General features: G+C 38.6%; 1 protein-coding gene across 6 annotated transcripts in view; it reads left to right on the top strand.

The window, feature by feature from the left end:
- The window catches only part of ST7 (suppression of tumorigenicity 7), a 155,804-nt gene that overhangs the window by 116,161 nt on the left and 26,369 nt on the right, over positions 1-13,274 (top strand). For all 6 annotated transcript variants that reach the window (XM_087764673.1, XM_087764674.1, XM_087764675.1 and 3 more), the window contains 2 exons: positions 2,477-2,591; positions 12,649-12,721. In XM_087764673.1, coding sequence (XP_087620799.1) covers positions 2,477-2,591; positions 12,649-12,721 — 188 coding nt within the window. The remainder of the gene's footprint in view (positions 1-2,476; positions 2,592-12,648; positions 12,722-13,274) is intronic.

The raw sequence follows: 13,274 nt of genomic DNA, 5'->3' as shown, positions 1-13,274 counted from the left end.
GCTGTCATTTGTGCACATTCATACTCGAATAGCTGAGTGGCTACTTAGAGGTGCTTTATTTTTGTAGCTACAGTATCAACTGAGTTCATTATAACTGGGTTGGACTTCTTAACATTCGACCTTGCCCAGATGAAACCTCTATTAACACTTGTCAGTTTGGAGGCCTGGCAGTCCAGACAGTGACCTTTATTCTGCTGCTGTCTTAGGCAAGGTTTATCACTCTGATAGAACCTAATTAAAATAGAAAAAAATAATCAGTGAGTGATGTCAGTGAGAAACGGAGAACCAAAGTAAGAGCTTTTACTGGCCACAATGCATCTATAACTAGCTGCAGCTCTTCCCTTTTCTTCACTGATGGAGGGAATGTTATTCTGCCAGCCATTATTCATTCTCAATGAGCAGGGATAATCTTTCTTAATCCCTTGGAGGGGTTTCTTTGCAATATGTTCATTCTGAACTTTAAATCACTATTTACCTAGGGCCAGATTCTGTCATGCTTTTTCCTGCCAAATAGTAGCTTCCTCTGTTAAAAATGCAACAGTGAGTAAGGACAAGAGTGAAGAGTAGTCTCTATGCTAGATCCTTAACTGATGAATCCAACTATGTGAATTTTCACCTGCAGTTATTTTTCTTCATGGGCAATGACTTAAACTTTTTTTTATTGTCAGATCCTTCCACTTACCTAGATGAGCACCAAGGCCTGTGGTCCATTTTTTTGGAAAACTGGAGAAGGAGAAAAGCCTACAAACTATGCAGTTTTGTTTGTGTTCTTTTTCACAGGGTCAGCTCCTACCATTGAAACTAGGAGCTTTATGGCCATCTTCATGCCACTAGCATCAAAAATTCAGTGAGCTCTTGCAGCTGCTGTCTCAGTGATCATGATTCTCACCAGAAATTTACATAATCAGTCAAACAAAACAGTGCCATCCTTGCCTTTGATATTTTAATAATTCTCAAACTGCAGCAAGGTCAGTACTATCCAGATAGTCAAATTTAGACAGACTTATCTGTTAAGGTCAGAATAGTTTTTCCATTAGCTTATGCCAGACCATTAACACAAGGAAAAAATTCTCTGCGCGTTGCATCTCTGTTTACCTGTTAAGGTCTTTTCCTTAACAGAGTGAAGAAGCTCTAGTGCGTTACCTGTTTCTCATTTTCTAAAGTTCTTGGTGAATCTCCACCCCTCTTGTTTCAGTCCTGGCTTATTTTTGTTTATGTTACCTGTTTGTGAGATTAAGATTTGCTGGTTCTCATCAGTTTCTCTATTTATATCTTCAAAGGTGGGTTTATTAAGTGACAGAGTTTTCAGGTCCGGTCCAGCGTACTATTTTCAAATTGAGCAATGATGACCTTGAATCATTTTCTTTACTTGGCTTGTTATAGTATTTCTGTTCTCATAAACCATCTCAGAGAGATTGTAGACGATAGTGTTCCCCTGCAAGTTCCTGAAGAACAGCAGTAATATCAGCTACCCTAGTTCTACACTGTGTGGGACTTTTTTGTGGTGAGTGTACATCATGTAGGTAGTTAAGGTATAACAGCCATAAAGAGGACACAAGGAAGCAAGGATCTTTTAACACTTCAGTTCTTTAGTGAATCACTCTGACAACAAAAAAATATTATTTAATCAATTCTGCAGTAAAAAACATGGATGCTTCTAATAAGTGTGGCTTCAAAAAGGAGATACAATAGAATATCTGCTTCAGTCATTTGAATCTAGGCAAACACTGAAACTGAGGATGTCTAAGAACAAATCCCTGGTATCCCTCAAAGGCCTAGTTGATAAAGTAAAGGCATTTACATGTAAAAGGATTAGATTATTTTAACTACACATTTCATCAAGTTTGTCATACAAGATGGATTCTTTAGTTATAGTGTTAGATTTGTATAAACTTTACCTTTCGTATTGTTGCTGCCTTTCTTTTTTTTTGGTGTCTTTTTTTTTTTTTTATATTGGCTGCAATTGCGATTGTGTTCTAAAGTATCCACAATTACAAATTGTAATATCACATACTTGATAATATAGTTGCATATATGTAAGCTTCTCTCATTTGTTTTTATTCTGATTTTTTTCAATGTATTTTCTGTTTTTTCTACTAATATACCAGAGAGGTGCTGGATTACTTACTACTGATACGCAGGGGCTACATTGTTGAAGATTCTTTTCCAGTACAATAAGATAACTCTTCTTCACTTTGAAGAAGTCTGTTAATTGAAGGAGAGTTACGTATTCAGGCAGCTGTGTTCTTGGATTTTGACTAATTACATTCTATGCAAAGCAGGTCTTGTCCAGAAACCTGACCCAGTGTCCATTAAGAGCTCAGAAATTTCTGAGATAATAGTGAACTCTGGAAAAGAGCCAAGAACAAGGGGAACTGAGGGGTTTTAACTTGGTGTTGGTTATTTCAATGCATTTTGAACAAGAAACCCTTTTCTGTGTTAATAATCTAACCCTTTCGTATGTTCTTGATTTTAGTTGATGAAGGAGTTTCCTCTGCTCAGCATGTTCAACATCCACGAAAACCTGCTAGAGGCTTTGTTGGAACTGCAAGCCTATGCAGATGTCCAGGCAGTCCTAGCAAAGTATGATGGTAAGTTCATATATCTTTAAGTTTTCTCTATATGGTACACACAGAAGCAATGTCTCTAAGTCAAACTCTTAAAATTTAGGAAACTATAATTAAGGTGACTGGCACAAGCTTCATAGATCCCCTTATACAGTCCTTAATCCAAAGATTAAACATTGTGCATTTTTTCTGCCAACCCATGCTTAATTCATTGTACAGAGTGAGGGAACTTCCTTACTAGCAGCTCTTCAGTGCTTTCTTTGCTTTCTGTTGATGTTAAAAGAATGACTGTTTAGGTTCTGCAGACTTTTTATTGCATGCTTTTCAAACCTTGTCTGAGGAAAGGATTATCAGTTCCCTTGTGGACTTCCTATGAATGTTGACTTAGTAGCATGCAAGTGCTTTACAAACATTAATTGATTTAACTTCACAGCAGGCTAGTGAGTAGCAGACTTCATGTCTTATGGGGAAAACTTGGAAAGCTCAGAAGACTAGGTGAACTTTTCGCGTTAATTTTCAGTATTTTTCAGCAAGGATTGGTCTATGCAGCATTACATCACTTTTTATGTTCAAATCACAGCTCCTGCTGACTTCAGCTCTAGCCCTTTGAACTCGAATTCAGACACCAGGGTCTCAAACAGAGAAAGGACAGAGTAAGAAGCACTAACTGGCATACTTTGTTTAGTTTAAGTTAAATGGGTTTTCCTTGTATTGCGTAGAAACTTTGTGACAGAAACAGGAATACAATCCAATTCCCTTGAGCAGCGTTCATCAACCTTCACAGTGCCACTCTTCATCCTCTTCCTGCAGTCCCTGGCTTACTCAATATCCACATTCCAAGTTCTGCAACGAGTGAATCAGGAATCCTACAGCCATCAGTTTCCTGTTGTGTTACTACACAGTCCTCAGTCATCCTCAGAAAAGTCTCATTCTATGCACTGGAGTATGGCAAGGGAGTTTATGAAAGGAATATTAGGTAATCATATAACTAAAAATGAAATCATAACATGCATGAATCAAATAGCTGAATTAAGTGAAACAGGTAGCCTTAATTTTGATGTTTTTTAACTCTTTCTCTAGATTGATCTTGTAGCCTTTAAAATATTCTTAATTACTAGCTCTTACAGCCTTTCTGGTGTTCTTTGAACAGAGATTTTAAGGCTTGTAACTTCCAAAGTTTTTGAAAAGGTAGATGGACATCATTTGAGGTACTGTTGTATAAATGGCTACCAATATGGGCTCTGCAGCCTATATTCACAGTGGTTTGGCCACTCTTTTTCTTTGATTCTTTGAAGGAATTACCATCTTTTCCAGCCTGCCCTTAGTTGATCTGCTGTCCCATTTGTCTACTGAATTGTCTTCTGCTTCTCTTTTGCATGGTCAGTTTCAGCTTTCTGTTGCTCCCAGTTCCTACCAGAGGCTCCTCGTTCAGCCAGTACTGTTCATTCCCAATTCCATTCTTCTGCCTCTCCTAACTACCTATACCAGTCTTCTCTTCAGGGCAGTGATGGTCATGATACATCTCCTCTCCCACTTTCCAACTCCTGTCTTACCAGACATCTTTTCCATCTACCCTTTTCTCTGAGGCTTCTGCCTCCTCTTCATTTGACATTCTCTGCTGCATTGCCTGGATGCCAAAAAGCAGAACAGTAAGCGCATGCAGACAGAAGCTTCTCGCTGTCAGCCCCAGTACTTGGCCCCATATCATCACATGGAACAGTGGCAAGAGGATGATGCATAAGTTTAGTGGAGTACTGAGATGTGTGTACTTGATGAGCAAACAATCTTTGGAGGGTATAACCGAAAAAATTGCAGAAGCTTCCACTGAGTATGTGCTAACTGCTTTCTTCTAACATCTTATAACTTAGGCAATTAAGATAAATTTTAATGAGGCTAGCAATAGACCATTGGCTTGATACTAACATGATCATCCTGCCAAATCTGAGAGCCCTGCAGTAGACAGTGGCAGAGCTGAGGTTATTTATCGAAAGATAAATAAGCAGCTGATTACAGGCAACATTAGTGATAGTCACTGCTATCAGTCCAGCCTGGAATGTTTTCAGCTCTTTCTGGAGTCAGGTCATTCTAAGCAGAGATCAAAATGTCACCCAGGCCCTTGAGTACGGCCATTCAGTAGCAGTAATGGCTCTGGGAGAGAGCTTGGTTGTGCTTAGTCTGGTTGAAAAAATCTGCAGTTAAAGTGGTAACAGCAGAGTCTTTCTTGTAGCTCTGTGTATTTCAGTAATTCCTGTGACACAGATGTAGATCCCCATGGACTTTATTTTGGCACATTAAGAAGCAAGTAAATAGAAATGCCCATTTTTATGCCCCAGGCACCACAGGACATTGGCACCTTGTAGTCTTTAATGTAGTTGTGAGATAATAGCCCTGGGAGATAGCAGAACTGTGACAGAAGAGGGAATTAAACCATGCCCTCCTAAATATCAGACTAAACTCATGTGCCAGCTCTACTTTTGCATATTAAAGCACTGATCCCTAGTTTTAAACAATACCATGATGGCGCATTGTGTCATGGAAGCTGATGAAACTCAAAGGTGCGTTTTGTTCTCTCAAAAGCATCTGACAGAGTCAAAACTGAGGTTGTAAATGTAACAAATGAGGCTTTTCAAAACAAAACTCTTCTTACTTTGTCTGTTTGAACCCATGCAGTTTCAACTCATGCTTTGCCATATATCAACAAAGGTGTGTGTGTACACTAGGTATGCACAAGGACTCAGCAAACACAGGCTTAACCAGTATAACCCTTACAGTTCATGAGTCTCAGAAGACCCGTCTCAGGGAGTCTCAGCTCATTTTAGAACTCATCAGCTTCATGTGTTGTAAGATTTATTGGAATATAAAACAATGAACTCATTTATACTTTCCTATCTGCAGTTTCTGTTGGTCCCACTCCACTGCCTTTTTCTGACTAAGACCAAACCTGATTTATTGTATTTTGATAACATATGAACAAATTATTTCCTTGAGCAGTCTGCCCCCACCCTGGGCTAAAAAGTTGGATCACATTATGCGAAACCTCAGCCTGTGCAAGCAGACACACTGCTTTACCAAAAGCCATGTGTTAAATTGTGTTTATATTATGTACCTGGCAACAGAGCTGATGTCCATACTCATTATTCATGGAAAAAGGGCCTCATTAGTGGAAAGGCATGCACTGTTGCTGAGCTACATCATTATGGTTTCAGAGTTCAGTGCCTGTCAATAGAGTGCAGATGACCTAAATACTGTTGAATTCGAAAAGGATTTTTAGCTCTGATTTAACACATATCCATGTTATTTACAGGAGAAATAGTTATGACTGCTAAAGAGACTGGAATGAGCTTCTGATATTCATAGTAGATAAAGTTCCTCTGCTCCTCTTTCCTTGCTTTTTAAACAGATTGTTTTCCAGTGGAGTAGGTCTGCTTGTTGTGATGCTTAGAGCAAATGATTTATTAACTTCCCTGCACAGCCAGTTGCTTTGATTGTTATTATCTGGTAACCTGGACATTGTGTGAACACTCAGACCTTTCTGGCAATTGAAAGTCAGATTTAAAAAGAATGGATGCCTATGTATTTAGTCATAGTGATGCAGTGGTTACTCCCTAAACCTGTCCTTGCTTTCCTTTTTTTAAATGACAGTGTTTTCCAGTGAGACTATACGCCTTCTGGTTTGCAGGAGGAACACCGTGTACAGATTCCCCTTTCACTTACCCCCTTGCAAAGAAGGAGAAAGACCATGTCACTGTGTAGACAGAGTCCCAATTTCAGAGTACACTTGAGAAGACAATTTAGACCAAAGGATACATAGGAAGAAAGTGGTTTTTAAATACAAAAGGTCTCATTCTGCTCTAGGCTATGACACTTGTTTGTTTGGTAACGGCTTACTTCAAAGAATCCTACTTCAAATTAGTGTGAAATCAAAATGCAGACCTTTGAAGAAACACTTTAGAAACAGAGTCTTCTTTGTCTTGGAATACTTTCAACTTAGTGAAATACAAACAGCTAATGTAGAGAAATTAGTTCTCTAAAATGTAGCCTACTCAGGGCTACTCTCCTTTCTCCAGTCCCCCTCTGTCCAATTTCTTCTTGTCCTTATGGACTTATGAAATGGGTAAATTCTATTTACATTGCACTTGAAGGCATTCCTTTTGTAGAGAGTTGCAGATTGATGAACCAAATGCATGGAGTCTTCAGTTATATTAGCTGTGGTCTTCATGGGTTTTGTGTATATGTATATATTTGAGATCACAGCTCCACTCTATCAGTTTCATTACTTGCCATGATTACGTTTGGTGTTTTTGAGAAGATGTTCTACCTGGTGGAGCTAACTGGGTAGATGTTCTAAGTGCAAGAAAGGGTTTTCTTCTGAGTTAAACATGTAGCGGCAGTATGGAAGCAACCATTACCTCATGTACACTATTTTGTAATCCTTTTGTTTCTTTGAAAGAGAGACCTTAAGAGAAAGTTCCCTTCAGTTAAGGTCATACCAAAGCCCAGTCTACCTTCTCCAAGAGATGCAAATCAGGTAAAGCCTCCAGTTTGTGTAACAGCAGTATCAAGAGAATAGTTTGTCTTTTTTCCCATTACATCTTTTTCAGCTTCTCCTTCTAAGAACTGGTTTCTTTCTGCCATGTCAAAATCACTTGTCACTTCAGCGAGGTCCCTCTGTCTGTTCATACCATCTGGTCTCTTTTTTTGCCATATGATTCTGTGGGGTTTTTTGTTTCTCCTGTTTGTGCAAAAGCACAAAAAATCTAAACTAATTATAAACTAATCGTACCGATCTTGCTCATTCTAATCTCTTGTAGGAGAAATGATTCCTTCCCCTTGATATGCATTTAGGATTGAACTTGGTCAAATCAAAAGGGGCTGACACCTGCCTGGTCACTCAGATATTCGTCTCGGCAAGAATTATATATGAAGTGTTTACAACCAGCAGTGACCCTCAAAATCTTTCTATAACTGAACAGTTTAAGTTTTAGTTGTGGTCATGGCAAAACAAACACTTCTTTTTTGTCCTGAGGTGTTTTTCCCATCCTATCAGGGGACCAAAATCCAGGCCTTAACGTACACAGTGGCTATGTGTTTGTGTTTGACTGGGGTGTTTCCTACCACTGAGGAAGAATGTCAAAAGTACAGAGAATCGAAACTGCTTTGTTTTGCAAGCACAAAGTAAGTGTTAGATCATTGTGTTCATAGTTTTGCTCCCTCCAGCATGTTTTCTACCATGTTTTGTGGAAAAATGCAATGACTATTCTCATGGGAGATAATACTACAGGATATTAGATCTTTTTGACAAAGTGTTTTTCCCCTGATGTTCAGTTCATACTTTCCTTTATTGAATTCCATCCCATTACTCCTGCTTTTAACCATTTGTATCAGCTTAACTCACTTTCTTCCTTAATGTTTGTGTCTTTATAGATGACTGCATCTCTCCTCTGTCATCACTGATCCAGCCTGCACATATTTATTTGCTAGAGCCCTTTCAATCTTTCCCATAAGCAATTTTTCCTACCACCTGTGCAAAAGCTGACAATCTAGCCTGCAGGTGCAGAGAACTGGGGGAGTTCTGTGCTGACAGGGCAAGTGTTGGCCTGTCACTTAAACGCTAGAGTCTACAGACAGGCTGAGGGAGAGAAAATCAGAGCTGGGGTTCACCCCCGAGCCATAGCACAATACACATCCTGTATTCCACCATTTTTTTGTTTACCTCTTCACATAACTTCTTCCAGTTTGTTGATACACTTTCAGTTACGTATTTGGAAATACGTGAATGATTCCAGCAGCTTAATGTAGTCTGTCTCCAGTGCTATAGGAAGAACTAGCAGTTTGACTGGAAGGATCTTACTGTGCAAATTATGGCCCCCGATCTACAGCTTATTTCAGCAAATATTTAAGTCCTATTAGTGTTGATAAGACTATTCAACTATCTGAAATTAAGCCCATAGGGATCTGTATTATTGACTGAGGAATAACATATGCTTTGGGGTCAAAACAGGGAATAATTTCTGATCAGTGACTTAGATTTTACATTTATTAATGACTAAAGCAATTGCAGCATGCCTGTCTCTTCACATTTAGGGCCTTCTGATGACTTGGATAGGGGATATTGCACCAGTCCGTATCCAGATTCATCATTTCTTGGTTTAGTTGCTATTTTATAAAAGCAATAGATCCCATGATGTATTTAGATGATATATGGCATATGCTAGATATCTTGAATCAGAGTAGTAGTGATATTATGGTTGCAAGTCTCTATCCGTAACATCTTTTCATTAGTTCACCATCACAAGCAACTGCTTCTGAAGCAAATGACCAGTAAGAATTCATTTTCCCAACTCTCCCCATTGTTGTCTGGGGCTAATGGAAAGAAAATGCTCATAAATGAAGTCTAGACTATTTTGTATTCTGTTTAAAGATACAAGCAATAAGGAAGAAGGAGAGCCTTTTTTAGGTTGACACATCAGTTCTTATTAGGCAAAAATGTCCTGATGGTTTTGACAACAGAATAGCAGTCACATCTTTCAGCACATTGTGGGAGCTCCACAAGTGATCACAGGAGGGTGGGAAACAGTGCATGTGAAGATATTTTGCCAGATGGCTCACAGAGCTGGACACAGTCATTTATGAAAAACCTCACTTTGGTTCCTGACAGAGGATGTATCTCCTAGGGCTAGTTTATACTTTATTCCCTTGCTAAATTCAAGTTGTAACCAGACATAATTGTTTTATGCTTTTCTCTAAAATACAAGGGTCCAGTTCTGGAGATGAAGCCTAAATTATATGAGGATTTGGAAGTATTGTAGTGATCAGACCAGGATATAGCAGAATCAAATACTTACAGTCTAATATGGAGCAAACAAAAAGCAAAACGCTTCTGGAGGGAAGTAGGCATGGACATACTGAGGGCTATCTCCACGGCAACATAAAAATGAACATTTTTATGTATTTCTTCCATTGCCAAGGGACTGTAGATATTATCCTCAAATAATTGCTGCATGCTCATTAGGAGCATAGTACTGGAAGAGGCCTCCTGGGTGAGTCAGGTCCCCCACTGTTGCATTCACTACATGATATTACCCCTTCCATGAGCTGAGCAAGCTCCATCCTAGAATTAGCTATTTTGTTTGCCCCACTATTCTACCTAGAAATCTGCCTCAAAAATTCACTTCTTGGAAACTTGCTTTTAATCTCCAGCCTAAATTTAATTCTGAACTGTTTATTCTTGTGCCAACATTATCTGGTACCTAAGCAGCCCTTCTCCTTTCCTGGTGTTTCTTGTCCGTATGCATAGGGAACAGCTGTATCTTCTCTCAGACTTTATTTCATTTGGATTGTTACAAAAACAATCCAGTCTTTCTGTTTGATTTTGTTGTTCTTGACCATGAGTGATCAGATTTGAACACAGCAGTCCTTGAGAAATCCCATTTCTTCTGAAGGAATGATTCAGGTGGCCTACGTGAGCCTTACCTCACCTCAGCACATTTCCCTTTCTTACAGATGCCAGCAGTTCGTTGCAATCTAGATGCACAGATGTTTCCAGTTCAGGAGCACTTACTACTACCTACTAGAAGATATTGTTTTGTGATACAATGTTTTGTTTTAGTGTATTTAACCCTGTATCAATCTCAGTTCCTACTGTAGGATATCTTAATCTCTTAGCCAAGAATTGTAATAATCCTCACAACTTGGTCCACGCAACTTCCACTGAACATTCTCCGTTCAAGTATTAATGATCTGATACTGAAACTAGCCTTCATACATGTGGTTAGAGGGGTTTTGTGTGTTGAATGGTCTCATTGTTTAACCTCATGGTTTGTGTATTAATGACTGAATTGCCATTTTCTTGCTGTCATTCTGTTTTTTGCTGGCATACCTGCGTTCTTTGATGAAATTGAGCCAGCAGCTTTCATCGGCATAACAACTGTTTTTCCTCTGCTACGTCAGTTATATACTCCAGACCTCTTGATTTCTCCTAATTTTCAGCTCCTTCAAACAGATAGGCAAGTGAAGTGGTGCTCTCGCTGCATTATTCAAAGAAGTCTGGGCAAACATTCTCTTCTTGGTCCTTTCTTTATCTATCTGTGGTGTTTGCCTTTTGCCTGGGAAAATTATTTCCAGGGACTTAGAGGTATAGACCTTTTGTTCTGTGTCATTCATGCAGAATTTTGTAAAGGTCAGATCGTGAACCAACATTACTAGGTTTGAACTGATGCAGGGGAAAATATTTCCCGTGCCGTAATGGTGGCTTGATGGCCCAGAGGAACACTTACAGGTAAGGGGAAAATAAGATATTCTATTGACCAATTGAAAACCTTATAAATGACAGCACATCGTTGGTTTTCTTGTATTTTTTCTTTTCTTTTCTATTTCTCTACCTTTCACTCCATCTATGATTTGATGAATAAGGTTTATACTGAAAAGCAGAGACCAGTATGTTCTGAAAAAGGTCATTTCAGTTTATGGGAAATAACTTTTAACTCCTAATGTTAAGGAAAACCTGGTATAAGCAGGGTTATTGAAGGTGCTTATAAATATTTTCTCCTCCTGTCATTGAAGATGTGCTCAGGTGTCTGTAGCTAGCTTCTATTAGTGGAGTAATTAACATATCTGTCACCCAGACTGTTTTGCATGCTGTTGATTTTAATTACTTTAGTCACTACAATTACATATTCCATTGAAATTATAGTTGGAATATATTATAGGGGAGCCTCCAACAAGATCTTTACATCTCATACTTGAAGTGCGAGTGCATATAAAGACAATAGAAAGGGTTTAACATGTAGCATTTTCAAAGTGCCTCAGTCATTCTGGCAATGTTTTCTTTCTAACAGAACAATGTTTTGCTTCATAGTTAATAAGTGAAGGATGGTGACTACTGAGGTATGACTTTCTTGTCCTCTTTAATTCCTGTTTGGAGCCCTGTCTTGCAAGGCACTGGGGTTCAGTAAATCACAAGTTTCTCTTAACCCTAAAGTTACCAAGCTCTGTGGTAATTTCATCTTTCTAATCAACTTTAATGACAAGCTAAGGGACAGTTTCTTATAACAATAGTCAGATTAGCTGCTCTTCACTTTTGCAGTGGGCCTACTCCAGAGCCTTGTGTTTACTACAATGTGTATTTGCTATTTACTATAGGAAGCTGTAATACTGCAGTGTCCAGAAGCGTTTGCAGCATCCAGCCTTTAGTGGGGGTTGTTCCTTTTTTTTTTTTTTTCTTTTAGCTGTAATCTTTAACTTTTTAACGCTGGAATATTTCAGTCACTATGTAATATGTATCTGCTGGGTAGATTACTAGTGTGGAAATCAATTCTCTGTAACAGTGGGAACAAATCTGTAACTCAAGTCTGTTAAGCAACATTTCTCTCTACCTTTTGGATGCTTTGTGCCAGTCTCCTGGTAGAGAACATAAATTAAGTTGAACTAATGGGTTAAGCCAGGTTTATGGCTCCTTTGTGTCTCTGGAACAGCATAAAGTGGCCAGAGACTGTCTGGTGAATATGTTGGTGCAAGATTTCTGTAAGAGGCAAAACACCTTATTTTACTGTTGATCTTTAACTGCAATAAATCTAATGGTTGTTTGCTTGCAAGTCAAATCCATTATTACTTAAATTGTTGTCTTAACTTGTATAGCTGCCACATACTGATATTAGGCAACTGCTCCTGAGTGAAAACAAGAGGAGTGAATAAGATAGCCCTCAGCTATTACTTAGATATTTTGTGAGCTATGGAAAAATTCATGTATTCCAGGTTACCTATACATTTATGTATGAAGTAATGAATTCTTCCATTATGTCTCTGTCATGTCACTCTTTGAATTAGTTCTCTAATGAACCCAGTTGCTGCTTAAATAGCAGTTCCAGTGGTCATTAACACAGGTTTTAAAGCCTGTATATTGGGTGGAAATTTAAAAATCCATGTGACATGGGAGTACAAGTCCCAAGATCAGAAAGTATTCCAAATTCACGTAATAATTTTGTGTATGCCATGCCTACTCTGAAGTATCAATCAAACACTTTTCTTTATGCAGACTTCTAAATTTTCAGATGTTTACTTTTTTTCCCTTTCTTTTCAACAGATATAAGCTTACCAAAATCAGCAACAATATGTTACACAGCTGCATTGCTCAAAGCCAGAGCTGTCTCTGACAAGTAAGTGCATAAGAACCACTGTCCAGCAAAATTCCTGATTTAACTCAAGATTTCTCTTAGCTGAGCCCACACCCTAACAATCTGCTGGATTAGCAGGAGAATTCAGTCCTGCAGTAAATTCATACAATGACTTTATATATACGAAAAATTTGCAGTGATCAAACATTGCACTTCAAATATTCCAGAAGAAGAAAAGAAGAGAAATAGCATAAATTCAATTCCTGTTTCAGTTTTACGTATACTGTCTGGGTGAGCTTTGGCTTCCTAGATAGTATAATGAAGATGCAACTAAAAGGTGTTGTGTGGCTCAACCTCCTCAACTTTGTATAAACCTGACCACAAAAAGGTAATAAATAAATGTGGATGCACTGGTAGCAATGTCATTTTACAAGTGCTGTCAAAAGACTGCTCATCTACTTTAATAGTGGCAAGTGGATTTAGCATTACTATGTCAGGGATTCCGAGAGGTAGATGACGTTCATATTTTTAGAGACACAAATGTCTGCTCATTCCTGTTATGGTTTTCTCTTGGGTCTCAACCTTCCAAGGTGCT

Source organism: Nipponia nippon, unplaced genomic scaffold, assembly GCF_047370975.1.
Source record: "Nipponia nippon isolate SJK-2023a ecotype South Korea unplaced genomic scaffold, ASM4737097v1 scaffold_3, whole genome shotgun sequence".
NCBI classification, from domain to species: Eukaryota; Metazoa; Chordata; class Aves; order Pelecaniformes; family Threskiornithidae; genus Nipponia; species Nipponia nippon.
The sequence above is the reverse complement of the archived record's forward strand: the minus strand, read 5'-3'. Positions and strand labels throughout refer to the sequence as shown.